A 27,875-nucleotide genomic window follows, 5' to 3' on the forward strand; every position below is an offset into this window, starting at 1 on the left:
GGGCGGGCGGCGGGTCCGGGGAACTCACCTGCCCCTGGTGGGGGCGGAGGCCCCGGGATCCCTGCCAGCTCTGCCTAGGTCTGTGGGCAGCTCAGCACCGATCCCCACCGTGGCTGTTAGGACAGGGGCTGCCTGGGCTCACGCTGCCCTCTCCCCCACCTCAGGCTCCTGCACTACTTCCGTGGCCGCCACCACCTGGAGGAGATCATGTACAATGAGAACACACGGCGCTCCCAGCTGCTCATGCTCTTTGACAAGTTCCGCAGTGTGCTGGTCGTGACCACCCATGAGGACCCGGTCATCGCTGTCTTCCAGGCACTGCTCCCCTAGGCCAGGCCAAGGCCGAGGGGACAGGCAGGCCGCTGCCCTCCATGTTCTCGTTCTCAGCCGGCCTTTGAGACAGCCTCAGTGTCCGAGCTCCCAGCCGCAGAGGGTGTCCAGGACTTAGGCCTCTGTTCTCCCCACACACAGAATCGGGCCGTGCGTCACTCAGACCCTCCTCCCAACCCCGGCCTCCTTCCCTGGCCCCCCTCCACGGCTGCCTTCCCCACAGCCACCCTGGGCAATACACAGAAACGTGTCTGAGGCCAAGAGCGGACGAGAGCCCGGCCCAGCCCCCCCTATAGCCTTCGTTTTCCCCCCCCGGGGGCCCATGGCCAGGCCGCCCCCCCCCCCCCCCTTTGACATCTGCTGCACAAGGGCCTGAGCTGATCCACGTCTTGGGGGTGATTCTGCCCTGGTGCCCCCCACCCTCCCTCCCTCAGGCCTGAGGAACAGTGCGTCCAGCCTCCCGAACACCCAGGGCCTCCGAGTCCTGTCCTGGAGGGAGGGCGGGTGACAAGCACGTTGGCCACGAGGGCGGCTCTGGCGGAGATACAAGCAATACTGTTTTCTAGACATAGAATGTTTATTTGGTTCTTAATTAAAAAGCCTTGTCGGAGCAGACCCTTGCTCAGGTCCGTGCATTCTGCTCAGCTGCTCTGTCTACCACGCTGACCCAGGGGCTGCCCTGGACATAAAAGCGCAGGGGCTTCTGGGCCCACTCTCCCGCATGGCCAATGCCCACTCGGGCTGCTGCCACCACAGCTGGCTCACCGGACCCCGGGGGGCTGCGCTCCAACCACACAGCTTTGTCCGTGGCCAGGTCCCGCTGGTCGAAGCTCTTGTCGATGGCCAGGGCCTGGCACAGCTTGGAGGGGCCGCTGCATAGCTCGCGGTCTTTGAGGGCTCGGCCCGCGGCGCCCCTGCGGAGGGTGCTACGAAGCTGCCGCATGGTTCCCAGGCCCTCCAGGGGCTCCAGCGCTCGCAGTAGGACACACGCCCCATCCCCTGTGGGACACAGACAGCCTAGAAAGCCAAGCCTCCGCAGGCTGTTGCCCTCCCTGCCCGGGGCACATCCAGTGCTGCGGAGGTGCTGAGCACCCCTGCACTCAGTCTCCAAACGTCTGCTGTTTCCACCTTCTGCAAACTCGTACCTGCAAGGCGCCTGTGCCACCAGGTGGGCTGTGTCCACGAGGCCTGAATGCCTGACCACTAGCTAGGGAGAACCTATTTTTTAAGAAGCATGGTGGGTGCTGGTAGCTGGCCTCCTCCCTCGCTTCATCTGGTTTGGTGGCTGGCAGTAGCTGTGACGCTGGCAAAGGAAATCCCCGAGAGCCAGTCATCTGTGAGCACGGTCCCCCCACCAGGAAGCAGGAAAACTCAGGCCTGGGCCAGATTCCGAGCCGGCCGCAGGGTACCCCATCTGCCTTACCTGCTCGGGTAAGCTGGAACCTTCCAAGCTGGAAGGTCGGCTCGGAACAGCTACCGGTGTGCTCACGCTGCTGGGGGAGCCCTGCCTAGTGACGCAGGGGGAGACTGTGCGGGGGGTGGGGGGGGGAAATGCCGGCACACAGCCCCTCACTCCCCTGGGATCCCTTCTAGCTCTGGTCCTTTGCGTATCACGTTTGTTTTCAGTCATGTCTGCACCCAACACGGGGCTCAGACTCATAGCCCTGGAGATCGAGAGTCACACACTGCACCACCTGAGCCAGCCGGGCGCCGCGGTCCCAGCTACTTTGAGAGACCAGAGACCGCAGATGGACACCCTGGGCCCTGGGGCTCACGCAAGAAGATGCATCTGCCCCAATTCCCTCAGTCCTGCATGGCTGGAGACAGTGAGGACCCTGGCCACAAGAACTCGGACCCTCCAGCAAGGCTGCTCTCCTGACCAGGCCACCCCCTGCCTCCAGGGGGTCTGAGAGGCTCGGGTGGCCAGGCCAGTTTCCACCCTTGGGCCCTGGCCACAAGGGTCTCCCCACTGGCATCTGGGAGCCCCGAGGGGATGCAGCAGCCAGGCCCTCTCAAGTAGCCAGCAGCTGACCAGATGCCCCTTAACCAGCCCGTTCTCCAAGGACCTCAAGATACACTCGGGGTACACAAAGCCTTGGAAGTTCCTGTGCCTCTGTGATTCCCGGGCTCCCCGGGGGTGCCACACATGTCCCTCACTGTCCCACGGAGCCCCTGCACCTGGGATGAAGGAGCGGCCTCCTCCTCCATCCCCACACCCCTACCCTGGAATGCATCTGAGTCCCTCATCCTGACAAAAACACGACACCCTAACCTCTTCCTGCCAAGTCTCCCTGTCCTCACCCACCAGTCCTCCGTCTACACCACCTGCCCTCCTGGTTGGTTCTGTGCCACCCCCACCCTGAGGGCAGGCAGCCGACGACCATGTCCTTGGCCTCCCCTCCCCTTCACTCTGCCCGGATGACCCTTGGCCTTGACTGTACCTGTGTGGTTTCCTGTTCCCGCACTGACCTGGATGGTCACATGGCCATAAAGTAGTGCACCACCCTCAGTGTCTGCTCCGTCCACTGTACCTCCCCCCACAACCCCAAAATCCTGGGCTTCTCCCCCTTCCTTGTTGACCACAGCCCTGGGCATCGCTAGACTCTTGAGTTCAGTCCCACTTCACAAGAGGGGGTTGGTGCTCTTGCCAAAGTAAAGCCGGACAACCAAAGTAAGCTCCCCAGAATGACAAGAGGACCCTACCATCCTCTGATGTCCAGTCGCTCAGCTTCACTCAACACCTCCTTTGTGCTGGGCACAGGACCAATCGTGGGTCCCCTGCAGGCCCTTTAGCCCCTGCGGCTCTGTCAATGGACATGTCCAGCTGTCTCCTTGGTGCAAGCACAACTCCCAGGTCATTGCAATCATTCAACAAATGTGTGTGACACACAACATACCAGACCCCAAGCTTCTTACTGGTCTCCTTGAGCATCTGCTCTTCTTGGGATGGGCAGTGGGGAGACTGAACAGACACACACAGGCTGGGACTGGCTGGCCAGAATGGGCCAGGCGGACCTCCTGGTCAGCAGTGCCTCAGGCAAGACAGTGCTGTGGGCTCTTCCTTCTGAGCCCAGACCTTCCGGAAAACAGCCACCCGCTCACAGTGCCCCAGAGCAGGTCTCACGGGGTGAGCAGATTCTCCTGGGAGCTCTAGACCAGCATCTCTCCACTCGGCACTGCTGACATTTGGGGCCGGATGATTCTGTGTGGTGGGGGCCATTCAGCAGCATGCCTGGCCTCCCCCCGCTAGACACCAGTAGCACGTCCCCAGCTGGGATGACCACACGTCTCTGGACGTTGCCTAATGGTACCCCACCCAGGTGGCAAAATCATCCCCAGTTGAGAATGACTAATTCAGACCCCATAACTGACCCCCTGGCGAGGCTCGGGCTTGAGCCCAACTCAACCCAAACTGATCCTACCCTCGTTTCCCCACAACCAGCCCCTCCCAGGTCCACCGTGGGGTCATAGACACCACCTTTGATCCCTGTGACCATTGGTGTCCTTGCGGAACCTGTCAGCCCTGTGTTCAGGTCAGCCCATGACCTCTATCCAGGGGGGGCCCCGGCACCTACAACCACCCTGGCAATGTAGCCAGCGTTCCTGAGAACCTAACCTAGCTCAGCAGTGACACCTCCCCGGCCTGGTCCTCCCAGGGATCTCCCAGCCGCCAAATGAGGGGACTGTGCCCAAGGCCTCCTGTTGCCCCAGCACCCCAGCACTGCTCACCTCGGCTGGAGACGTTCATGCAGAAGTACATGCCATAGATGATGTACACATACAGCGTCCCTGGCTTCATGAACATGCCACGGTTGCGGGGGGTCAGCCGGCCACCCCTAGAGTGGGCAGCTTCGTCCTCTGGCCCCACGTATGCCTCCGTCTCCACAATGCGGCCGCGGAGCTCTGTGCCGTCCTCAAGTCGTCGAACCAGGACCTGTGGGCAGTCCGTCCGCTCAGCAGGGAGGGGCCGGGGTACACTCAACTGTGACAGCCCACAGCCTGGGCGTCATCTCCCCAGTTCAGGGTGCACCAGGGCGCCCAGGCCCAGCCAGGCCTCCCACTGTCCCCTCTGTGCTGCTCACCCATGCTGGGAACACAGGCCCTGCTAAGTATTCTGTCCACGGATGGTAGCTGTCTCAAGCTCCGGCCAGGGCCAGGCTGGAAAGCCAGCACTCGTCAAGTCACACGCTTCAAGTCTTCTTGGAGGGGCCCCCCACCTCCCTGCCTCTTCCTCCCCAAGTCCCCTTGGACTTAAATGCTGAGCCTGGGGCAGGGCAGCATGGAGGGCACAGGGCGCCGGTGCTGTCCCCACACAGCTGTCCGTGACGCCTTCCACCTGGACTGACCACAAAGGACCGTCCTCGGCTCCCACGCACCTGGCTCTGAAAGGCCCGAGCAGCAGGACCAGCTGCCCTGCAGTGCCCCCGGCCTGGACCACGGCCCCGGGTGTGAGCCAGCGCCACCAGGAGCAGTCCTCCAGGGAGAGGAGCTGGCTGCAGGTGGCCCAGACAGCACCCCGCCAGCTGAGGACAGGGCAGGGGCTCTCAGGTCAGCAAGGCACCTGGGAGAGCAGTCCAGGCCACAGGGGACCAGGGCGGGCCTGCGGAGTGCTGAGTGTGCCAGGGAACTGCGTCTTCCTCAGCCCGAAGCCTTTCTGCCTACTCCTTGGCCACGTACCTGTCCCAGAAATGCCCGCGCCAGGTGGACAGCGGGCTGGTCGAAAAACTCAGATCCCAGCTGTGCAGAGTGGCTTTTTGGGCTTGAGAAGTAGATGCTGCGCTGGGGGCTCAGGGTTGCAGGTGGCCGCAAGCAGGGCTCCAGAGGGGAAAGCGTCTGGGCTCTGTCTGGTGGACTCGGATGCTGTTCTGCCTCCAACAGCCGCTGCTTCTTTTGCCCCATTCTGCGGGAAAGCTGTAATGCGAACAGACAAAATAAATCTGAATAGGTTTTGTGGTGAAGTCAGAGCTGAGGGACCGTATTCGACTGCCGGCCTCACCTGTCAAACGGAGGCATCCCCTTGGGGGGTTGTAACAAGGGTGCCAACGGAAATGCGATACCTGATGCACTCGGCCCCGTGCTGGGCCCCAGGAGGCTCGGGGAGGGCCTGTGCGGGGGGACAGGCTGTTGGTAGCAGCAAGAGAGTAGCCACTCTGATCCACACACCGTCCACACGCAGAAGATGCACAGGCTGATGATGGTAAAGGGCTGAGGGGACAGTGGGGGCCCCCAGCCTAGGGCAGGAGGGCTGGTATCCTGATTCCCACTCATGACGTGGACCCCAAACAAACTTCTCATCTTGTTTCTGGAGCCCAGCCCTTTGCACTGACCCTAACCGGGAGTTGATTTTTTTTTTTTTTTAAAGATTTTATTTATTTATTTGACAGAGAGAGAGACAGCGAGAGCAGGAACACAAGCAGGGGGAATGGGAGAGGGAGAAGCAGGTCTCCTGCTGAGCAGGGACCCTGATGTGGGACTCGATCCCAGGACCCTAGGATCATGACCTGAGCCGAAGGCAGACGCTTAACGACTGAGCCACCCAGGCACCCGGGAGTTGATTTTTTATATTTAAGTAATCTCTACACTCGGACATGGGGCTCAAACTCATGACCCCAAGATCGAGTTGCATGCTCTTCCGACCGAGCCAGCCAGGTGCCCCCCCTAACCAGGAATTTAAAAGCACAGCCATGGGCGCCTGGGTGGCTCAGTTGGTTAAAGCGACTGCCTTCGGCTCAGGTCATGATCCTGGAGTCCCGGGATCTAGTCCCGCATCGGGCTCCCTGCTCAGCAGGGGGTCTGCTTCTCCCTCTGACCTTCTTCCCTCTCATGCTCTCTACCATTCTCTCTCTCAATAAATAAATAAAAATCTTTATAAAAAATAAAAGCACAGCCATGACCCTGATGGGGTTTGGCCAAGGAACGTTTGTGGTTTGTGGGTCATTGCGTCCTCCACACTCCCTCCCACCCGGCTGATGTGTTGGTAGGGCTCCCCTCCTCAGAATGGCCAGGAAGGCCTGACACACACAGGTCGGGGAGCACCAGGCTGTCTTCTTTGCTCCAACCCAAGTACTCAGGGCATGACCCCTGGTGAGTCCCCAACTGTCCTCTCATGACCCAGGATGTCATAATGATAAGGAGCAAGTGGGGCAAAGGTGAGTTCTCCCAAGGGACAAGACCTAACCTCCCACCTGCTGCCACGCAGCCCGAGAAACCTGACCACACACACTCAGCTGTTCTGGGACCAGCTGCTACAAGAAGTGGGAGAAGATGAAGAGCAGGTGAGCACTGGGGCCTGGAAACACCCTCTGCAAGGGCTGGTTTTCAGTAGTACCCACATCTCCTTGGCATGTGACAGACCCATTATTTTTAACATAAGTGCTGACGTTCCAGATCGAAAGGAGACTGCCAGTCTACTGAGAGTGGACGCTGACGTGACCGTCTCTGCAGCCCAGCCCATCTGCCAGTACCCGCCATGGGCTCAGACGCTGGGACGCTGCCATCTGGAGTTTGGCCCCCTGCCTGCCTCATGGCACTCGGGTCATGCTGGGTCAGCCCTGGCCCACCCTGGGTGGTGAGGGACTCACAAAACTGCGCAGGCACTGAGGCTCAGAGAGGCCTCAGTTTCCCTATTACAGACCTAGAATCTGAACCTCACAGGCCTTTGTGGCGGTCTGGCCGCACGACTAAGTAGCAGGGTGACCCTGCTATCACACTCAAGAGTGAGCACTGCGTCAGACTGTGTACCTGGGCACCTCACATGCATCCCTGGCCCTGGTTAGAAATGAGGGTTCCCTAAAGAAAGGGCCCCAGAAAATGACCTCAAGTGTCTGTGCCTCTCTGTTCCCTCATCTGTAGAAAGGGGGCGAGTATCTGTGGCACAAGGTGGTTAGGAGGATAAAATGAGAGAAGTCCCGCCGGCGCGTGGCTGGCATACAGCAAGCACTCCGTGAACGTTAGCAAGAAACACCCTCCTCCCAGGATGTGTCCAGGCAAAACCTGGGGACTAGGCTCTCTGGCAGAGAGGCCAGGCTCTCCAGCCGGTGGAGGGCAGGAAAGAGCCTGGCCTACATGTGGGTGTCCAATGGACCCATCAGCCCTCCATCAAAACCCGGGAAAACAAGGGTTAGTAACTACAGAGAGAACACTGATCCGGCTGTGACTGGCGCTTAAGTGAGGAGCGTGAGAAAGTGGCCCCTTGGGCCAACCCAGGTCACTTCTGTCGCAGCCTGGCCCCCGGGGAGGACATGTCCAAGCTGGGCCTCAGTGCAGCGCATTCAACCAGGAAACCGGGGTCTGGGGCTTCTCCCAGACGTCGCCGGCAACCTCGGGTTGGGCCTCGACTTTTCTAATAGCAAAGGGAGCAGCCGAGCCGGGGCCGCCACGCCGGTGGGCGCCCGTCTGCGGACTGCAGCCCCCGTCAGGGGCCGGCGCGCACGTTACTGGTTTTCCCCGGGTGCTCGCTCAGCGCTGGTGCCACTGCGGGGGAGGTTGCCGCCCCGGAGCCCGTTCGCTCCTCGGCCGCAGCGCGGGGCGGCCGTGCGCGCAGCCACAAGCACGCGCACCCGGGCGCGCACTCACCTGGGCCGCGCCGCGCGCGGGCATCCCGCGGCTCGGGCCGGGCTCGGGGCGCGGGGACCCGCAGCACCGGGAGCCCCCCGCCCGTCCAGAAGCGACCCCGGAAGTGCCGCCGGCGCCTGCGCGGAGGAGGACGGAAGCTCGGGGAGCGGCGGCGACCGCGCGGCACCGACCCGCCCCCGGAGGAGGGGCCGGACGGTGGGGTGGGGGGCTCCTCCCATCCTGGACAAAGGCCCGGGGGCTGCCGGGACACTTGTGGCGTGAAGCGGGGGGGGGGGGGGCGGGAGGCGGCTGGGTTGGGGGCGAGAGCCCCCGCAGCTGGTGCTCCTCCCAGTGATCTGCGTCCCGCCCCCACGTGCACGGTGGTCCCTGCACGGCCGCCAGCCAGTGGTCGGACCCCCCAAGAGAACTGGTCCGTCACGAGTCTTGCTTAGGTCCTCGAGGGGCCCCGGTTGGGGGTTGGGGGGGTGGCCCGCAGACGGTTCGGTGGGATGACAATGGAGTGAGCGTGGGGGAGGTGGCGGCGGAGCCCCGGTCCTCGGGACACGCCTTCCTGGACTGCGGAGGGGTTTTACTTGCTCCCGACCTCCGGGAGGCACTTGGGGGGAGAGGACATGGGGAGTGGGCCAGGAAGACTGTCCAGGAAGCGGATGCCAGGCCTATCCGGAAGCCCCTGCCCTCTGCCCGGGTCATCATCACGGGCGGGTGCGGGGATTCTGTCCGCCGTGGAGCCCCCACCTTCTGCCGCCCAGAGATGCCCAGAGGAGCCCGCCCACGTCCTCGGCGGGCTTGCTGGACCGTGGCCAGCCTCCTCAAAAGAGGCTTGAGGCCGGGGCTAGGGCTGTGGGGACCCATGAACGCCCGGCTTGCAGTTCGTAGGGGAGCGGCTGGGGGCGGTATGGGGACCGTCCCGCCCTCCCACCTCTGATGCTGCCCACCCTGCCTGTAATCTCTTAAATCGGATTGGAGTCCCCAAGGGCGGGGGGGGGGGGGGGAGGGGGGTTGGGGGGGGGCGGTGCCTGGTCCAGGGGAAGGAAGGGCCATGGGTGGGGGGGGAGGTGTTCAAGCACAGGGCTGTTGTCTGGGGACAATTGTGGGGCTGGGATGGGGGGTGGGAGGGGCGCACCGCTGGCCCCTGTGGACCAGGAGGGTGAATGGGGGACCTAACACCCAGCAGAGTCACCCCCCTCTCCCCGACATACACTCTGTAGCTCTAGGGTCCCCTGCAGTGCCCTGCTGCTGTGGCAGGCACAGTCCCACCCTCTTGTATCACCCCCCCCTACCCTGGGAAAACCCTTGAAGAGCAGGGCCTGCACTTTGATTTCTGTGACCCTGGCCTTGGGAGGGGGTACCTGTGGGGCCTCGGAGAGCAACTGGGCATAGGATGATGTCAGGTAGGAAGTGCCGGATGGGCCATGTGGATGGGGCGGCGGATGAGCAGAGCAGGTCTGGCTGGGAGCATTCTGGGCTCCCACTGTGTTCCTCCTCTGACCAGCTCCGGGGCTGAACTCCAGGCTGGGCCCAGGCCCAGGCCCAGTAGCGCTGCTGGCCCCCTCCCCTCAGGGCTCCCACCAGGACTTCCCGGGGAGGAAGGGCCCCTGCTGGAAGCCACCCAGCTGTTTGTGGTACTCTGTGTCGCTTCCGGAGGTGGGCAATGTGTCATAAATCCATGCTCGGAAGGCAGGCCTAGCTCTGACTCCCACCCCTGTCTTTCGTTCTTACCCCCTGCAGCCGTTCGGCCCAAACAATGACGCCTGCTTCCTGCCTTCCTTTGTGCCCAGTCCCCCTTCTCTCCTCCCTTTCCCCTCTTCCTCTCTCTGGGAGGGAAACTGAGGCCCCCACTGGGCCCTGTCCTCCTGGTGAGGGCTGGGGCAGGGTGGGCGCCGTTTGTGTTAATTTTTATTCTGATTTCACAAATGGTGCGTGGTCCTTGTAGAAATCATGGGGCGACTACTCTCCCGAAGGGGTGTTTTACCCCCACCTTGAGAATGAGGAAAGAGAGGCTCAGAGCACAGCCCTGGCCCCCAGGAGGAGGCAGAGCTGGCGCCAGCAACGTCCTTTCTCCAGATGTTCCCGCCTGAGTGCAGGGGCTTGCGAAACCTCTCCAGGGTGGGCCCTCCTCTGCCCCGCCCCCACTTCCTGGTTCGCGTCTGAGGTTCCACCGCAGGCTGGAAGTGGTGGGCTGAGCGTTCCCACTGTGGCCTGCTGGGCAGGCTGGCTGGGGGTGAGAGGAGGTGGTCCTGGCAGGAGGAGGGGCCTAGGGCCTTCTCTGTCCCCAGTGTGCCCTGCTGCTGGGCCGAGAGAGGTGTGTTGGAGGATGTCCGTGCCAGATGGAGGTGAGGACACCCTTCATGCTTTGAAAGGGATCTGTGCCGGGGTGGGCTGCCAGTGACTGAAGCCTTGAGAGAAAGCATAGCACAGAGTCCCCAGTTCCAGCACCAGCACTGACCCAGGGCACCCAGCGCACTGGCTCGGCGTCCTTTAATGTAGGGATGCTGATACCGTGGAAGGGAGAGAGTCGGGTCAGAGCCTAGTGGGCTCCATGTCAGACGGCGGAGGGCCCTCCGGCAGCTTCTCAGGGGTTCCCGTATCCCACCTGGCCTCCAAGGCTCTCTGCATCTGACGGGCTCTGTGGGGGTCAGAGCCTCCTTGGGCAGAGAGGGTGGCCGAAGGAGGTGTGTGGGGGCTGCCTCCTCCCTTTCTGGGGCTGTGCTGTCGTGCTGCTGAGCCTTGGGCCCAGGTGCTTATGGGACCCCTCGCCACGCACTGAGACACGGGGAGGGGCCGCTGCCTCGGGAATAGTCAGTGACTTCAGGCCCCTGGCTGGCCTGGCCCACTTTCATCTCTTCCCCAAAGAGCCAGGGGCTGGAGCTGAGCCCACCCAGGCTCCCCAAAGCCCAGGAACTGGCCTGCTGAGCTGAGGACTCCAGGGTAGCTGATGGCAACCCCTCCTATTGGTTGGGCTCTTACCCCCTCAGGTCCTAGGGTGAAGTCCACAGCCACGGGGGTGGTCCGGATATCCACCCACCCCCAGTCACCTGTCCACATGATAGGCAGTTGCAGTTGATTTCCATTTCTCTAGGGCTGGGGGGAGGAAGAGGGAGGAGAGGGACTGGGAGCTGGCTTTCCATGTAGGGGCTGCACCAGAGCATAGAGGACAGTGGGGCCGACATGAGGCAGAGCATACATACATGAATACATGTGTCCATGTGGATTAGGTCCAGGCCTCTGCTTGCACCATCCTTTGATTCCAAGGTCCTTGTTCAGGATGCCGGGGTGGGTTGAGAATCTGGGGAATTCCTGGATTTGCCTGCCAGGATATACTGGGGTATGCCTCGGGAGCAGCACCTGTGAGGGGCAAGGGTTTGTAACAGAGGCTGCTGGGAATCCCACTTAAGCTCAGGAACCGAGAGGACCCTTCGGAGGAGGTGACTTGAATGAACACGGGGAGGCCATTTACCTGTCACTGAACGCATAGACTCTGCAAGAGGGGACCTGCCAACACTGGATGCCCAGCCATGGCATGCTTTGGAGGCGAGCCCAGGCCCCAGACTCCAGAGATGACCCCACCGTTGGCCCTGCCAGGCTCGCTGGGCATCCAGGTGGGCGGGGCCTGCTGATCCCTCGTAGGGGGTGAGCATGCCCGAGAATGCCTGGCATGGAGAGACTGTCCTGTCTGGCCGAGAGCCTGGCATGGGAGGAGTGGCACGTGTAGGCTGCAGGGGCCATGAGCATCAGCACTGGGCAGCCGCGCTCTCGTCTTGCGTCCCCAGTCCTCCTGTAGTCACCCTCCCCACCCTCCAGTGAAGGAGTCCTCCTATAACTCCTCCAAAGCTACCGGAGAATTGTGTTGATATGCCTGTGTTCATAGAGGAGGCACCGCTTTGTCCCCTGGTATGGGTGAGGATATGATCAAGGATTCTGTCCCTTGCCCAGGCTCCAGGGCCAGCCCGTAAGCTGGCTGCCACCTTACGCCATCAACGTTATTTTCTGTGTAGTCAAGAACGGGGTCTTGTCTGCAGTCAGGCCCGCCATGACTTGCTGACGGTGCAGCGACTCTGTTCAGAGAGGGCCAGTGCCACCTGGTCCCAGAACAGCAAAGGGCGTCTTCGTAGGCACTGCAAGGCTGGAGGTGCAGGGCCACAGGTGCCCCAAGGTGTTCTGGCAACTAGTGAAAAGGTCCTCAGGAGACCTGTGGTCCCAGTTCTGTTTTCTCCGGGGCCGTACGGGAGACCATCGTGAGGCAGCCTGGGTACCCTGCCTGTACCCTGCTGTTGGCACTCCCCTCCCCCCTTCCCTGGTCGTCCTCTGGGTGGTTCAGCCCCACCTAGTCCTACAAAGTCAAGAGAGAGGGTTGCTGGGAAATTCCCACCCGCACCTCAGCCTCAAGCAGATGGGTCGTTCCGTGTCCGACTCAGAGGGTGCAGGGATGAGCGCCCCGGGAGCAGTGGGCAAGCTCTGGAAGAGCGAAGCGTGCGGAGTGGAAACCAGCAGTGCCATCTCTGCCCTGATGGGTTGGGGTTGGGGTTGGGGGGCTGCAGGCCCAGCCTGGCCTGGGAGTGACTGCCGGGAGCACAGGGGTCTGGGGAGGGGCTCAGGGCTCTGAACCTGCCTTTGCTGTGAGTGCGTGTGTGCAGCCCTGGGTAAACACATGAGTGGGAGTGTATAGTTGCGGTTGTGTGCATGTGTATAACTGGATGGAAGGGGGTGTGAAGGTGTGCGTTTGACTCTGTAAACAGGTGTGTGTGGATACATGGTTAGAGCACGTGGGTGTGTGCCTGCACGAATGCATGAGCACGTGTTGTATGAGTGTGAGTGTGAGTGCTCCCATGGGACCGGGTGCGTGTAGGGTGAGTGATTTAGTGTGGGCCTTCGGAGGAGGTCGGTGGTTCGGTTTACAGGAGATCCAGGGACACTGTCCCACGCCTGCCCCTTCCCCCCTTTCTCAAGCACAAGTCAAGGCAGCGTAAGTTTAGGCCTCACCCTAGAGGCCGGGAGAGGCTGAGGAGCTCAGGACATCCGTTGACGCGGAGGCTCTGTCCCGTTGGGCCACTAGGTCCTCCCTCCCCGGCCAAGGCGCCCAAGACCCCCAGCCGCAGCTATCCCCGCGGTCGGACACACGGGAGAGCGGAGCCCAGCGGCCTTCCCGGAGGAGGTGACTGGGGCCGGGCGGGCCGCGCGCATTCCTGAGCCCTGAGTCAGCGCGGCCGCCCCCTCCGGCCGGGCCCGCCCCCGGCGCGCACGCCCCTCGCTCCATGGCATTCCCGGGCGGGCGGGCCGGACGGGCGCGCGGGCGGGGACTCGGCGCGGGCGCCCTCCCGGCCGGCGGCGGCAGCCCCTCCCCGGAGCCCTCAGGACCCCCGAGGACCCCCCCGGTGCCGGCGGCGGCGGCGGTGAGTGAGCGCGCCGGGACCGGGGCGCAGGGCTCCGCGGGCCGGGCGGGTTCTGGGGCTGCGTCCGCTGCGCGCGGGGCCCGTGCTCAGCCCGCCACGGCCAGAGGCGTTGGCAGCGGCTGGGGTCGGGCCGGGCGCGGGGTCCAGGCCTGGGGCCGGGGCCGGGCGAGTCTCCGCCCGGGGCGTCCGGACTTTCCTTCCCGGAGTTTCCCGAGCCACCCGCGGAGGCGGCCCAGCCCGGGATTCCTAACCCGGCGCGCCGCAAAAATAGCCCAGGGTCGGATTAGCACGTCCCGGCGGCCTGACCGGGCCGGACAGCTCGGCTCCAGCCCCCGCCCAACAGCTGAGGGTCCTGGGAGCGGGCGGGCTCGGAGTCTGGGGGTGTCCCCAGGCTCCTCCGAGCTGTGCCCTCCCCCCCTTGACGTTTTCCGTCCCGGCCGCCGCCGGTGGGTGGTGCTCCAAGTCGAAACTGCAGCTCCGAGGGTGGGACTCCTCGGGACCGTCCCTGTCCCAGCCGTCCTCACAGGGGATGGGAACACGATCACCAGTAATAGCAGTAGTTGTGGGGGCTAGGGGCGGGGTACTTCACAACCCCTGTCTCCCCACTCTGTAAGTCCTGGAACTGCGGGGACCGGGGAGCTACTCCCTAAGACCGCCCCCCCGCGTTGTGTTCAGTGGCCTAGAGGAGCGGAGGTGGGGGGCGTGGGGGCGTGCCTAGAGGCAGGCCTTCTATTGGCAGGGAAGATGGCTGGACCCCAGGTGCTCGGGGTACGGGGGAGGGCCTAGCTGTCTGTCCTGCTGGGGGCTTGTCTGTGGCTGAATGGGGAATGGGCAGGGGATCTCGCAGCCATGCCTGCCCAAGGCCCAGCTGGTTCCTGACCCGAGTTCGTTCCGTGCAGCTTGGGTTGTGTGTCTCTGTGTCTGTCTGGGTGGGCGGGGCCGGGATCCCGAGGCCCTGGCCTTGTGCTGGGAACCCCCCCCCCCCACCTTGGGACTTCCTGACTGAGAAGATTCAAGGATGAAACTGGCTTTTCAGGTTTGGCCCAACTAGATGCTGGGTTCTCCCCACCCCCCTGAAGCCAGCCTCAGCCCCCTAGAGAGCCCCCAGAAATTAGGAGGAAGGTGGGGAACCCAACAGCTGGCTGGGGTCCAAGAGGTCCCTCAGCTGAGCCCCCTGCCACCAGGGACCATTCTGGGCAAGCTGGGTCCTTTTCCCTGAGAACGGCGCAGGGCTAGTAGGTGGGCACAGGAGTCAAGGGGCCCCAAATTCAAGATGCGGGGCCCCAGGCCCCATCCCGACCCTTCCAAGCAGCCAGCCAGCCTCCCATTGTGCAGACAGGCCGACTGAGGGCAGCCGAGCTGGAGAATTGTCATGACCAGAATCCCTCATGCAACATTAAGTGTCCTGCCAAGTTGTCCTTGGGAACTCATATTCTCGGGGGGCCCTTGGCTCAGAGGGGATCACCCAGGTCTTCCCTGCCTTTTAGGGCCCCCCGTCAGGGTCTTTTCAGCTCCCAACGACTGCTCAGGGCACACCCCGTTGCTCCTCTCCCTGGATGTGAGGTGCTCCCCTTCCAGCTTCGGTGTCCGTGACCAGATCCACTTTCTACCCAAGGATCATATTCCCTGGCTTCTGCCTGTTCTCTAGGTTGGGTGTGTTTGAGGGCGACCCCTCCTCCCTGAGCTGAGAGAGAGACTCTGGGTCAGGACAGGGTGGAGTTGGGGGCCCTGGGGGGCTGTGGCCAGGGCCAGCTAGGCAGGCACATGGGTCCCTTGGACCCCATCTCCTGGGCAGACATTGTCCAAGGCTTCGAACCCCCCCTTGGAGGCTCAGTGATCTCAGGTGGTGACTGGCTTCTCTGAGGCTCAGTTTTCTTATCTGGAAGATGGTACAGAGGACCCTCCCCAGGGCTTGGGATAGGTCAGCAGGGTTAGTTAGACCCAGGTTTCCGGCAGGTGTGCCAGGTTTCTGACGACAAGCCATTTCTGCTCTTACAACAGACTTCAGGACTTGGCGTCCCCTCCTGGGACCTCTCTAGCACTATCCAGGAGCTGGCCCGACCGGGGAGGAGCTCACTAAGCCTGAGGGTGTCAGGGCACCGGGAGCACACGTGTGTCAAGTCAGTGGGGGAACTTCTGGGGGCGCTGAGCGGTGGCCTGGCTGCTCATCTGCCCTTGAGCCAGGCATGTTGGTAGAATGTGGGCCTTTCCCCTCTGCAGCTTGGGGGAGGCTTTCATCTAAGTCCCGAGACCAGGCTAGACTTCAGGTTGTCGAAGCCAGAATCTGCTATAGCTAAGTCTCTTCCCTTGTGCCTTGCTGACTGGCTGACTGCGGGGCACGGACCTGCAACCTCTCTGAGCTTTGGGGCTCCCCAACCTGGGGTGTATTCACCCTCTCAGCCCCTGCCAGAGCCAGTGGGGTCCAGGGCTTTGATTCTGGTTGTTGGGGACCCCCAGGTCCATACATGCCTATTGAGCCTTTGGGCAGTAGCCCTCCCCAGGGTTAGTGCCTCCTCTGCAGCACCCTCCCTGGTTAGGTCCCGGAGTGTAATTATCACTAGGGATTCCTGTGCCTTCGGGGCCTCCTGTAGCAGGGAGCCTCCTGTTTTGTTATTGGCCTTCTGCATACCTGTCTGGGGTGATGTCTGTCCTGTGACGGGTGACACGGGGAGGTAGGGATGGACGTGTCCCCTTGGGGACGGGCAGAGGGCACTGTGCAGGCCATCAGCTAGGTCTTGGGCCTGCCCTGATGCTCTCTGACCTCTTTTCCTTCACAGAGAAGTGGCGAGGTCTGGGAGGGTTTGAGGAGGGCTGAGGACTCGATCGGTACCGTTTTTAGCATGATGCCATTTATACATGAGACAGAGAGGCACAGAGAGGCACAGCGAGGCCAGGTGACTTGCTTTGCTACACGGTAGCATGTGGGTGGTGAAGGCCTGGATTCTGGGAGGCCACACGGCTAGTGATCCCCGCTCGTAGGGCGTTTCGGGGGGTTGGGCATCAGATTAGGGGTCAAACAGAAGAGTGGGGGGGGGTCAGAGGTCAGGGCTCTAGTGTGGAGGCTGGAGCATTGGGATTGTGCTGCGGTGAGCTGGGGACACGCCTGGGCAGGTGTCCTGGGGCGGGGCCATTGCTCCAGCTGACCTTGGCGGTGGGCGGTCCCCTGGGCAGGGCGGGGCCGGGGCTTGGTGGGTCTTGTCCTGGGGCTGGGCCATCCCGGCTCTCCACGCAGCCTCCAGCCGCCCCTGCTGGCATCGTCCTGCCAGCTGGCTGAGCAGGCCCGAGTGCCTTGGTGGCCACCGCTCGCACCTGAGGATCCAGTCTCACGGTGGCTCTGGCCACTGTCCAGGCTGGGGCAGGCCACACCTGCTCCCGAGTCTCCTCCTGCCTCTTGGTTACACCCTACCAAACTGGGCATCTCCGAAGGCTCCCACGGCCAGGTGCCTCCTGTGGCTAATGTCCTGGTCGTATGTGCGCCTGGTCCCCGCGCTTCCCTCCCCTCTCCTCCGCGGGCTGCCCTCAGGGAGCCCTGCAGAGCCGGCAGGCATTGACCAGCCCGGGTGTTTGGTTCAGCCGCTGCTTCTCAAGCACCTCTGTGGGCCAGGCACTGCTGTGGCCCCTAATTTTCAGATGAAAAAATTGAGGCTTGCAGGTGGTAGAGGTGAGCAGGGTCTGCCCGGTGTCTCAGGCCAGGCTCTCCCGTGGCTTCCCGGCCCGTCTTCTGTCGGTGCGTGTGGCCGCCCGGAGGGCCCCCGCTCATCCCCAGGGCAGGAACATGCTTCAGTGGGACCTGCCCCTGCTCCCCACCCAGCCCACTGCCCTGAGGAGGTAGCTGCTCCTAGGTCTCTCCATCCATTTAAAGCAGCCCTAGTGGTCCTGTGACCCTGCAGGGCCCTCCGTCCCTCAGCCCCATCGGGGGCCTCGTCATGAGCCCCACGCTTGTCCTGTGCTGCCCGGAGTGCCCGGGTGTCGTGTCTGCCCCTGCTTCGTGCCCCCTTGCCGGGCCCGGTCCCCACCCTTAGCATTTGCTAAGCAGTTGTCAGCACTTTCTAGCTCACTTCCGGATGCCCAGTTAGGGGTCTCCTGATGGGGCTGGGCCCTGGGTGGGTAGCCTTGACGGTCACCAGAGTGACTCAGATGATGCGTGACCCCGAGCAGTCAGGCCCTCCCTGGGCTGCTGTTTCTTCCTGCCCCGAGGGGGTCAGCAGAGCAGAGATGCTGTTGGGATTCCCCCCTGAGGAGCTGTCTGGGAACAAGAGCCCACTGTGTGCCTGGGGGAGGCCTGGACACTGAGCCACTGTCCCCTCTGGGTGGGCGCGGTGCCCCTCCCCAGCCCAGACTCTTTGTCCTCTGGGCCCGCCCCTCCCCCACACCCCTGGGGCCCACTGTGGAGCACCCCTCCCCTTGTGGATCCCACCCACTTGAGGCCCAGATGGGAAACTATGCACAGAGGGCTGGGGCAGACCGGGACCCCGCAGCACTGGGGGCAGGGTGGGGATCCTGGAGCGCTGTGGGTTACAGAGCACCCTCCTGCCTCCACCCCCAAAACAGGAGGGACTTGGGGGGAGGTGAGGGACCCCGGGAGATCTGGGGCACACGGGCAGGGATCTGGTGCCTCCCTCATGAGCTCAGTGGTTCTTGTGTTCCTGGGGCCAACTGTAGGCCCAGGCTAGCAGGGGCTGGGGAAGAGTCCCTGGGTACCTCACCACCCTTTTACCCACTTCTTGGCTTGGGCTCCCCCTGCCGCAACCTCGGCTTGTGGTCAGCTACTCCTCCCAGACCCCGCCGAAGGTTCTTTTTCAGGAACCCCACATCACTCCAACCAATGTCTACCAAACAGTGGCTCTGGACCAGGCCTGTCCTGGGCACTGTGGGCCCGGCAGTCACAGGACAGCCCACACGTGGCTGATGCCCTGAGCTGTGCCCGGGGAGCCAGGGCTGGGAGCATCTGTCGGGGTGGGGCCAGCCTGACTAAGGCTGTGGGTCCTTGGGCAGAATGCGTGTGCAGGGGCGGGGCGTGACTCGAGCCCTGAGGTGGGCGGGAGCTGTGAGGAGGGGCCCACGGGGGCAGGGGGAGCTGGTAGGGGCATGGGTGTGGGTGGTGGTGTGTGTCGGGGGGTGCTCCTGGAGAGGCCAGCCCCCTGGCACCCGACCTGTGGATGCCCAGTGGTGGGTCCAGGGCCGGAAGGAGCTGTGCTCAGTACCTGGGGCTGCCCCTGTTTCGTGGAGGGGCAGGAGGGGCTGTTCTCAGCATTCCATGCCCTCCCGGTCCGTGTAGGTCGACCTTCTCAGGTCAGTAAAGAGCTGGGAGTTGCTCCGAACAGAATTCCGGCCTTCCCTGTTCTGTGTAAGTCCAGTAGGAGCTGTGGGCAGCGTCCTGGGCCTGTGTCTAGTTACGCCACCCGAATACGTGACCTCGGGTAAGGCAAACCCCTGTTCTCTAGGACTCAGTTTGCCTATTTGTAAGGCAGGGGTGGGGTTTTCTCTACATCTCCTCAGGCAGTGCAAGGGAGGTTGTTTCTGGAGGCGTTCGTGGGTGGGTTCCCAAACCCGAATTGTTTTTGTTTTTTAAGATTTTATTAATTTGAGAGAGAGAGAGTATGAGCAGGGGCGGGGGCGGGGGTGGTGGTGGTGGGGGGGCAGATGGACAAGCTGAGTGCGGAGCCCGTCATCACGGGGCTCTAGCACCCTGAGATGATGACCTGAGCCCAAGTCAGAGGCCCCCCAGGTGCAACCCCCAACCCGAATTTCAGAGTCTGTCTGGTTCCCTAGCTCTTGGATGCAGTGGAAGAATTTCGGGGTCTCTTCCCTCCGAGTCTTGCTCGGCCACGCCCCTGCTCTCCATGCCCCACAACAGTGTGCTTTGGATCTCCCGTGTCCAGAGACCCTGTGGTCCTTCTTTGGGGAGGGGCAACCAGAGCTGCCCTGAAAGTGACCTTTTGTAAGGGGGAGTAGAGTGCCAGAGAGGCCGTGGTCACATAGTCGTTGCCTCACCGTCACATGGCCAGGCAGTGGAGGCCCACATCAAGCCCTGGCCTTTCTGCTCTGGGTCCAGATGCTGAGGGGGCGGTGCGCGGCGTGTGACTGTTTCTGGGTGCGCGACGCCCCCTGGTGGTCCCGGCAGCATCCGCGCCCAGGCGGCTTTCAGAACGTCCCTTGCAGGTGGGAGCTCCCGGGCAGGGAAGCCCCGTGGCCACTGCTCCGTGAGATGCAGGGGTCACAACCCCCTGTCATGGGTGCAGGGGCCTTCTGTCTTCGGAGCAGCCGGCATGGTGGGGAAGAGGGTGTGGTCTGGGTCAGACAGGCTTGAGCTTTGCCCCATGTACAGACTGGGGCGAGACCCTCCCCCAGCCTGTGTGCTCACACTCGCTGAGATCTCCGCACTGGCTGTTCCCTGTGTGAGGAGCAACTCTGCGGCGGCCTTGTTCACCCCATCACCATCTTCAGGTCTTTGCTAGATGTCACCTTCCAGGGAGACATCCGTGCCCCAGCAACCGTAGCGTGCTATGTTTTCCCTATCATACTTGTCACATTTTAACATGGTGTCTCTACTTACGGGTTTTTGTGTTTTTTTTCCAAAATTTTATTTATTTATTGGAGAGAATGAGAGAGCAGAAGTAGGGGGAGGGGCAGAGGCAGAGGGCGAAGAAGCAGGCTCCCTGTTGAGTGTGGACCCCAACGTGGTGTCCATCCCAGGACCCGAAGATCACGACCTGAGCTGAAGTCACATGCTTAACCGACTGAGCCACCCAGGCGCCCCTATAGTTTGTTTGTTTTTTAAGATTTTATTTACTCATTTGAGAGAGAGAGTGCAAGCGGGGGGGCGGGCGAGCAGAGGGAGAGGGAGAAGCTGACTCCGCGCTGAGCGCAGAGCCCGACGGGGACACAGTTCCACGACCCTGAGATCATGACCCCCGGCCGAAAGCCAGAGTCGGACGCTTAGCCCACCGAGCCACCAGGCGCCCTGTACTTACAGGTTTATTGTCTGGACTGTAAGCTCCAGGGAGGCAGGGATTTTGTCTATTTTTGTCTCCTTGTTTCTCCACCAGTGTGTCCCTGAGCACCTAGGAGTGGCTCATCGTAGATGCTCAAATACTTGTCCTGAATTTCTCTTTCGACATGAATGGATTTGTATTGTGAGGGCCTAGTTCGTGCCCCGGCGGTGTCTCCAGGGACGGGTGAAGCGGGCACGGAGCAGATCGGTGCTGAGCACAGAGGAGGACTCCAGCATCGGGGCCAGGACCCTCCCTGGGCCCAGTGACCCCTGAGAGGTCCGTCAGCACTGAATCACCCCCCCCCCCACCAGGCTGGCCGTGCCCCACCCGGCGCCATGAGCGAGGCCCGCAGGGACAGCACAAGCAGCCTGCAGCGCAAGAAGCCGCCCTGGCTGAGGCTGGACATCCCGGCTGTGGTGCCCCCAGCAACAGAGGAACCCGGCTTCTTCCAGGTAGGCGCTGCTGGGCAGAGGCTGGGCGTGTGCCCCGTCCAGCCTCCTCACTGTGACCCCACGGCGCAGCCCCTGAGACGCCAGGCTTTCCTGCGGAGTGTGAGTATGCCTGCCGAGACGGCCCATGTCCCCGTGTCCCACCATGAGCTCCGGCGGCCGGCGCTGCAGCGCCAGACGTCCATCACGCAGACCATCCGCAGGTACTCGGCTGCTGTGGCGGCTCTGCCCGTGGGGGCCGGGGGGCCGGGGGGCCGAGGTAGGCAGAAGTGTCCCCTCTGGGTACGGGGCTGGGACTGGAGCCAGGGTCCCTCTTGTTCCCCATGTCGCCCTGTCCTCCTCCTGTTCTGGGGACCAACTGCTCTCACCTGCCACCTTCCCTGCTCCCCACCACCACCCCGTCTCCTTCTCTGTCTCTCCCATCCCAACGCCCTGGTCCCTGGACAGCCGGCAGGTGCGCTCTGGGCGTGTCCACACTCTGCCCCTCTTGGGTCCCTCTGCTGCCCGCAGGGCTCTGCCACAGCGCCGCTCTCTCTCTCGGTCCCTGCTCAGGTACCTGGGGCAGGGCGTGAGTGTGTGGACGTCAGGTGGCGTGTGCATGGCTTGCGATCTCTTGGGGGCTGCCAGTGCCTTTGGTGTTCCCTGGGGTTCCTAACAGCAGGTCCTGGTGGTGTTTTCCTTTGCATGTCCAAGAGGTGTGCACAGCTTGCCTGGCCTTGCCGTGCCCACTGCCTGAGTTCTGTGGTGTCTGAGGTCAAGCTGCTGCCTGGGGCCAAGCTCTCTGGCGAAGGGCTGAGCTCTGCGTGCCATCTGTGGACTCTGTCTCCCCATGAACCCCCCTCTCCGGGATGGGCTGAGGATCGGTGTAAAATACTCACTTGGGCAAAGGCCTGCCATCTGCGCTTCTAGTGGGAATTTGGAGTTGGCTAATTGCTTAGGGGGTGGCCAGGGCTGGAACCCACCCATCCTCTTAATTAGACCCAGCGCACCTGGCCCCTGGCCCCGGGACCCAGGCGTGATTGGAGGCTTGGGCTGGGGCACGATGTCCGCCCTGGCGGGGCCGGGGGAAGACCTGGCTTCCCCTTGCTGAGACCCTCCCGTGGCAGGGGCACCGCGGACTGGTTCGGAGTGAGCAAGGACAGTGACAGCACCCAGAAGTGGCAGCGGAAAAGCATCCGCCACTGCAGCCAGCGCTACGGAAAGCTGAAGCCCCAGGTCATCCGGGAGCTGGACCTACCCAGCCAGGACAACGTGTCTCTGGCCAGCACTGAGACGCCCCCTCCGCTGTACGTGGGGCCATGCCAGCTGGGCATGCAGAAGGTATGCCCACCCAGCCCTGCTGCCTCCCACCAGCCTCTCTGTCTGCTCCCTGGGCCGGGGCTGGGGACACGGCCGACCTGAAGACAGGAGACTCCGCAGAGCTGCTGGCGTGCGGGGCGGTCACATGGTCCCAGAAAGGCACCTAAGATACTCTCTGGGAACTGGGGCCTGGGGGAGGGGACAGGGTCCTGGGATCGGGATGGGAGACCATCCCAGGATGCACAGCAGTGTAAAGGCCCCGTGGGTGAGGATGGGGACCCGCCTAGGCTCCTGCACAGCCATTCAGGGACCTGCTGGGGGGTGGGAGGAGGGGCAGCTATGTTCTCCACACTGGGGTCTAGGGTGGGGAAGGGGCCCCCACAGCCACGGCCCAGGCCTGGACTCTTACGTCTCCTTCCATCTGCCAGATCGTAGACCCCCTGGCCCGGGGCCGGGCCTTCCGCGTGGCGGATGACACGGCCGACGGCCTGAGTACCCCGCACACGCCTGTCACGCCTGGTGCCGCTTCCTTCTGCTCCTTCTCCAGCTCCCGCTCGGGCTGCAGCCGGTTCCCGCGGCGACGCAAGCGCGAATCGGTGGCCAAGATGAGCTTCCGGGCGGCCGCGGCCCTGGTGAAGGTGGGTGCGGGGGCCAGGGTGGGCTGGGAACGCGGCGGCCGGCACGCCGCATGCTCACCTCCTTGCTGGCAGGGCCGCTCTGTCAGGGATGGCACGTTGCGCCGGGCGCAGCGCCGAAGCTTTACTCCTGCCAGCTTCCTGGAGGAGGACACGGCTGACTTCCCCGACGAGTTGGACACGTCCTTCTTTGCCCGGGTAAGAGCACAGGGGTATCACCTGCCACCCCTCTGTCTGCGTGTCCCACCCTGATCGCCTGTGTTTGCTCAGGAAGGAGTCCTCCATGAGGAGCTGTCCACGTACCCAGACGAGGTGTTCGAGTCCCCTTCGGAGGCAGCGCTCAAGGACTGGGAGAAAGCCACAGAGCAGGCCGACCTCACGGGTGGGGCCCTGGACCGCAGTGAACTTGAGCGCAGCCATATGATGCTGTGAGTGCCACTGGCCCGTGGGGAGGGGAGGCCGAGGGAAGGATTGTGGAGTGTGAGCCCAGCCTGTGCACCGTGGCTGTGGTACCCAGGGCCGGGCACCCTCCAAGGCTCAGCTGCCCACCTGCGGGACGGGCACACGATCCCAGAACCCACAGGCTGGGCAGAGCCCCGCAGGGAGCAGGAGAGGGTTGGGATTAGTACTTGCAGACTGTCAGGGAACCTCACGTAGGTCAGGTTCTACCTCTTCCACCCCAGAGGGGCTCAGGATTGCTTTTACTGGTTGGGAGGAGGCTGAATGACCAGACGGTGCCTTCACTGCTAGACAGGAGCAAGACAGAGCGGGAGGGTCAGCCCCATGCAGGAGGGATTGCAGCAGGTCGGGCATCTAGGGCGGGGTGCTGACTGTGCCCCTTCCCCCCAGGCCCCTAGAACGAGGCTGGCGGAAGCAGAAGGAGGGTGGAGCAGCGGCCCCGCAACCTAAGGTGCGGCTACGGCAGGAGGTAGTGAGCACGGCGGGTCAGCGGCGGGGCCAGCGCATCGCGATGCCCGTGCGCAAGTTCTTTGCCAGGGAGAAGCGGCCGTACGGGCTGGGCATGGTAGGCCGGCTCACCAACCGCACTTACCGCAAGCGTATCGACAGCTATGTCAAACGTCAGATCGAGGACATGGATGACCACAGGTAGGCATGGCGTGGGGGTGTGGGGGTGGGCTGCAGCTTCGAGCGGGCAAAGCTCCAGGTTGGGGGTGGGTTCTCTGGGTTGGGGATGCCGCCTCTGCTGACGCTCCACCCTGCAGGCCCTTCTTCACCTACTGGCTCACCTTCGTGCACTCGCTCGTCACCATTCTAGCCGTGTGCATCTATGGCATCGCGCCTGTGGGCTTCTCGCAGCATGAGACCGTGGACTCGGTGAGCCCTGGCACCCTCCCCAGCCGAGACCCTTGGAGTCTAGGCTCTGAACTCCCTCCTGCTTCACCCTGGGAGGAGAGGGCTGGAGTGGGATCTGTCTCATCTCTTTGTTCAACCTTCCAGGTCCTGCGGAACCGCGGCGTCTATGAGAACGTCAAGTATGTGCAGCAGGAGAACTTCTGGATCGGGCCCAGCTCGGTGAGGGCAGGGCCTTGTGGGCACCGGAGGGTGGGAACCCCGGGCTGGCAGGGGACCGGGGCCACCGCTGCACATCCCACTCCTCCGCAGGAGGCTCTCATTCACCTCGGTGCCAAGTTCTCGCCCTGCATGCGCCAGGACCCGCAGGTGCACAGTTTTATCCGCGCCGCGCGGGAGCGTGAGAAGCACTCGGCCTGCTGCGTGCGCAATGACCAGTCAGGGTGCGTGCAGACATCGGAGGAGGAGTGCTCGGTGGGTGCCCCCACCGCTGTATGTTTGTGGCTCAAAGCAAGGGCCCTCCGTTCACCTTCATTCCCTGCCTCCCCCATCTCCTGCTTCTCACATCACAGACAGTTGTAGCCAGGCGTTGATTTGGGGGTGCTCTTTCTGCATGTGTGCATCTTGTTTCTGACACAAGTGGTAGTGCTGTATTCTTTCCCCTAAGCAATTAAAAGAGACCCAAAAAGCAAAAAAGATTCATCCAAGTTTTTTTTTTTTTTTTTTAATTTTTAAAAAAAGATCTATTTAGAGAGAGAAAGCACAAGCGGGGGGCGGGGGCAGAAGGAGAGAAGCAGACTCCCCGCTGAGCGCAGAGCTGGCCGCAGGGCTCGGTCTCAGGACCCTGAGATCATGACCGGGGCTGACACGAAGAGTGGGATGCTTAACCGGCGGAGCCACCCAGGCGCCCCCGATCCAGGTTTTTATCACATCATCTTGTGCGGAGGTGCTGTAGTTTATACCAGTTCCCGGACTGTGGTGGTTTCTATTCTGACGCTAATAGGAATTCTGCCGTTGAGATCCTGTTAGGTCTCCCAACATGCCCACACATTTCTGGAGTGTAATTTCATTGAGATTGGGTTGTGGGTAAGGGTGAGAGTCTCAGTGGCTTTGCTTCTGATTCCTGCGTCCTGTTGACGGCGCTGGTAAGGGGTGGGCTCTGACCAGGGTTTGACCCTGTGTCTCCCACAGTCCACACTGGCAGTGTGGGTGAAGTGGCCCTTACACCCCAGTGCCCCAGACCTTGCCGGCCACAAGAGGCAGTTTGGCTCTGTCTGCCACCAGGACCCCAGGTCAGTTTTGCTGCCCGCTCCCGCCTTCACCACCTTAACCCATGGCTCTGTGGGGTGTGGGGGGAGAGGGTATAGCCCCCAGGGGGTTGTCGAGTTGGACAGGTGTGGATGCCAACAAGATAAAGCGGGGTCTGACCACATGCTGGGTTCGCAGGGTGTGTGATGAGCCCTCCTCAGAGGACCCCCACGAGTGGCCAGATGACATCACCAAGTGGCCGGTGAGCCAGAGTGAAAGGTTGTTTGGAGTCACCCTTGTCATGTTGGGGAGAAATCCACACTTCATCCATTAGTGATGCCAGAGAGATCGCCATCATGGGACCACCCTGCATATTCAGATGCTGTGCCCCAGGCCTTTGCCCAGCCTGTCTACCTCCCAACACCTGCTTCTCTGAGCAGGCAGCCAGAACGGGAGAAGTAGGTGGAAGCTTGCTTGGGAGGTCAAGTGACATTATTCCAACTAGACAGATGGCTCATCGGAGTCTCAGGGTGTGGCAGCATGCCTGAAGTCAAGGGAGGCCGGTTTCCTACCCTAGGACCTGTTCATCTTTGCCCCAGTCCCCAAGCATGGTGTGGGGCCCCGGGTTGGGGGTGACCCTAACCCAACTCACCCCCATTTGTGACCCAGATCTGCACCAAAAACAGCGCTGGGAACCACACAAACCACCCGCACATGGACTGTGTCCTCACGGGCCGGCCCTGCTGCATTGGCACAAAGGGCAGGTAGGTGCGCTCGTGTGCACAGCCCGTCCTGGGTGCAGAACATTGCCCTGGGGTCCCTCTCCCTCACCACGTTCGGAAATAACCTGATACACCAAGGCGCCTGTGTGGCAGTCAGGTGCCTCTGCCCCTGGGCCCCAGCAGGCCCCTCTCCAAGCCCTCTCAACCCTGGCCTGACCTTCCAGGTGTGAGATCACCTCCCGGGAGTACTGTGACTTCATGAGGGGCTACTTCCACGAGGAGGCCACACTGTGCTCGCAGGTAGGCCTCTGGGGCGAGTGTCCCTCCCCTCTTCCCCCAGCCACATGGGTGCTGATGGGCCGCTCTGCACAGGTGCACTGCATGGATGACGTGTGTGGGCTCCTGCCCTTCCTCAACCCTGAGGTGCCTGACCAGTTCTACCGCCTGTGGCTGTCCCTCTTCTTGCACGCTGGGCAAGTGATACCCTGTGGGCTGAGCTGGGGTAGGTGGGGTGAGTGGCCCCGGGGACCCTAGGCGTGGCTGGCCAGAGATGGGGAAGGGTGCCCTCCCTGCTGAGTACCGCCCGCCCCCCCCCGTAGGATCCTGCACTGCCTGGTGTCCGTCTGCTTCCAGATGACCGTCCTGCGGGACCTGGAGAAGCTGGCAGGCTGGCATCGCATCGCCATCATCTACCTGTTAAGTGGTGTCACCGGTAACCTGGCCAGTGCCATCTTCCTGCCATACCGAGCAGAGGTAGGGCCATCCCCCAGGGCGGGCACCCTCCTGAGTCTCCTGCTGCCCATCCTCAACTGGGTCCATGTCTGGCACTGGGTTTGGGTCCCCGGAGAGTCCAGCCTGGGCAGGGGGCCTCTCCTTTTGGCTCCTCCCATCTTGATGCGCTCTGGGCCGTGGGAGGCGGGGTGGGGAGAGGGGGCTCTCTGGGTCCAGGCGGGGGGTGGGTGTGGGTCTGCTCAGCCTCGCCAGCTCATGGGCACCCACGCTGTCGCCAGGTGGGCCCAGCCGGCTCGCAGTTTGGCATCCTGGCCTGCCTGTTCGTGGAGCTTTTCCAGAGCTGGCAGGTCCTGGCCCGGCCGTGGCGTGCCTTCTTCAAGCTGTCGGCTGTGGTCCTCTTCCTGTTCACCTTCGGCCTGCTGCCCTGGATCGACAACTTCGCTCACATCTCGGGCTTCATTAGCGGCCTCTTCTTGTCCTTTGCCTTCCTGCCCTACATCAGCTTCGGCAAGTTTGACCTGTACCGCAAGCGCTGCCAGATCATCGTCTTTCAGGTGGTCTTCCTGGGCCTCCTGGCCGGCCTGGTGGTCCTCTTCTACTTCTACCCCGTCCGCTGTGAGTGGTGTGAGGTCCTCACCTGCATCCCCTTCACTGACAAGTTCTGTGAGAAGTACGAGCTGGACGCCCAGCTCCACTGAGCTGGCCGGGGCCCTGGGGCTGTGGGCCCCAGCAGGGCCAGGGCCGGGCACACTGTCCGCCCCGAGCCTCACAGGCCACAGGACTCGGCCTGCGAGCCCTGTATGCGGGCCGGCCCGTTTCCTGAACACTCACCTCTTGTGCCTTGTTCGCCGCTGGTGAACGTCGTCTCGTACTTCGGGGCATTTATTATACTAGTTCCCATGATTACCTTCTAACTAGTTTCTGGACGACCACCTCATGTGGCCAATAAATGGACCGGGAGCGTTTTAGCTGCCACTAACTTATCAGAGCTGCCTCCTGTCTCTGGTTTCCGGCTAGGGCCGTGGAGGGAGGTCCTTCAGGCTTCTTCCCCACCCTCCCCTCCCACTTACAGTCCCCCAGAACGGGGAACTAAGTGTCAGGTGTACCTCCCAGCAAAGCCCCTCAGCCAGGTGGATGGCTGTACCTTGTCCCCCCCCTTCCTTAGGGTGACTGGCAGCTGACAAGGATA

At 62.6% G+C, this 27,875-nt stretch overlaps 3 protein-coding genes across 20 annotated transcripts in view; 2 read left to right on the forward strand and 1 right to left on the reverse strand.

Annotated features, from left to right (window-relative positions):
* Positions 1-963, forward strand: part of NPRL3 (NPR3 like, GATOR1 complex subunit) — a 38,277-nt gene extending 37,314 nt beyond the window's left edge. For all 8 annotated transcript variants that reach the window (XM_073899799.1, XM_025877509.2, XM_073899801.1 and 5 more), the window contains one exon: positions 165-963. In XM_073899799.1, coding sequence (XP_073755900.1) covers positions 165-330 — 166 coding nt within the window. In that variant the 3' untranslated portion in view covers positions 331-963. The remainder of the gene's footprint in view (positions 1-164) is intronic.
* Positions 889-9,489, reverse strand: MPG (N-methylpurine DNA glycosylase). 3 transcript variants are annotated; one of them, XM_025877517.2, is made up of 4 exons: positions 9,255-9,489; positions 5,008-5,241; positions 4,060-4,264; positions 889-1,329 (listed from the first exon to the last, which is right to left on the reverse strand). In XM_025877517.2, the coding sequence occupies exons 2-4, from the start codon at positions 5,227-5,229 to the stop codon at positions 953-955; spliced, it is 804 nt and encodes a 267-aa protein (XP_025733302.1). In that variant the 5' UTR covers positions 5,230-5,241; positions 9,255-9,489; the 3' UTR covers positions 889-952. The 3 variants fall into 3 exon arrangements, with proteins under 3 accessions (XP_025733302.1, XP_025733301.1, XP_073755905.1); XM_025877516.2 differs by lacking the exon at positions 9,255-9,489 and adding an exon at positions 7,906-8,004; XM_073899804.1 differs by lacking the exon at positions 9,255-9,489 and adding an exon at positions 5,327-5,608.
* RHBDF1 (rhomboid 5 homolog 1) lies at positions 8,318-27,672 on the forward strand. 9 transcript variants are annotated; one of them, XM_073899796.1, is made up of 19 exons: positions 10,063-10,238; positions 20,602-20,742; positions 20,812-20,942; positions 21,187-21,291; positions 21,846-22,059; positions 22,467-22,676; positions 22,749-22,871; positions 22,944-23,101; positions 23,523-23,780; positions 23,897-24,008; positions 24,132-24,206; positions 24,297-24,458; positions 25,176-25,276; positions 25,431-25,494; positions 25,902-25,996; positions 26,179-26,254; positions 26,327-26,427; positions 26,554-26,707; positions 26,965-27,672. In XM_073899796.1, exons 1-19 carry the CDS (start codon positions 10,233-10,235, stop codon positions 27,382-27,384), a joined length of 2,706 nt encoding a protein of 901 aa, XP_073755897.1. In that variant the 5' UTR covers positions 10,063-10,232; the 3' UTR covers positions 27,385-27,672. The 9 variants fall into 9 exon arrangements, with proteins under 9 accessions (XP_073755894.1, XP_073755895.1, XP_073755892.1 ...); XM_073899793.1 differs by lacking the exon at positions 10,063-10,238 and adding an exon at positions 8,318-8,336 and having other exon boundaries at positions 20,602-20,942; XM_073899794.1 differs by having other exon boundaries at positions 10,060-10,238; positions 20,602-20,942; positions 24,345-24,458.
* Positions 27,673-27,875: the final 203 nt, after the last annotated feature.

Source organism: Callorhinus ursinus, unplaced genomic scaffold (genome assembly GCF_003265705.2).
Source record: "Callorhinus ursinus isolate GAN/ISIS: 27379988/994484 unplaced genomic scaffold, GSC_fseal_2.0 scaffold13, whole genome shotgun sequence".
In the NCBI taxonomy this organism is placed as follows: domain Eukaryota; kingdom Metazoa; phylum Chordata; class Mammalia; order Carnivora; family Otariidae; genus Callorhinus; species Callorhinus ursinus.

Excerpts from the sequence above, each read along its gene's own strand:
- RHBDF1 (XM_073899791.1), top strand. Across the intron at positions 20,943-21,186 it reads ATCACGCAGACCATCCGCAG|CCGGCAGGTGCGCTCTGGGC; the intron begins GTACTCGGCTGC and ends GTCCCTGGACAG. Across the intron at positions 24,009-24,131 it reads AGCATGAGACCGTGGACTCG|GTCCTGCGGAACCGCGGCGT; the intron begins GTGAGCCCTGGC and ends TCAACCTTCCAG.
- MPG (XM_025877516.2), bottom strand. The coding sequence starts at position 7,929 with ATGCCCGCGCGCGGCGCGGCCCAG. Across the intron at positions 5,242-7,905 it reads CCGCGCGCGGCGCGGCCCAG|CTTTCCCGCAGAATGGGGCA; the intron begins GTGAGTGCGCGC and ends TTCGCATTACAG. Across the intron at positions 4,265-5,007 it reads CGCGGGCATTTCTGGGACAG|GTCCTGGTTCGACGACTTGA; the intron begins GTACGTGGCCAA and ends GACTGCCCACAG.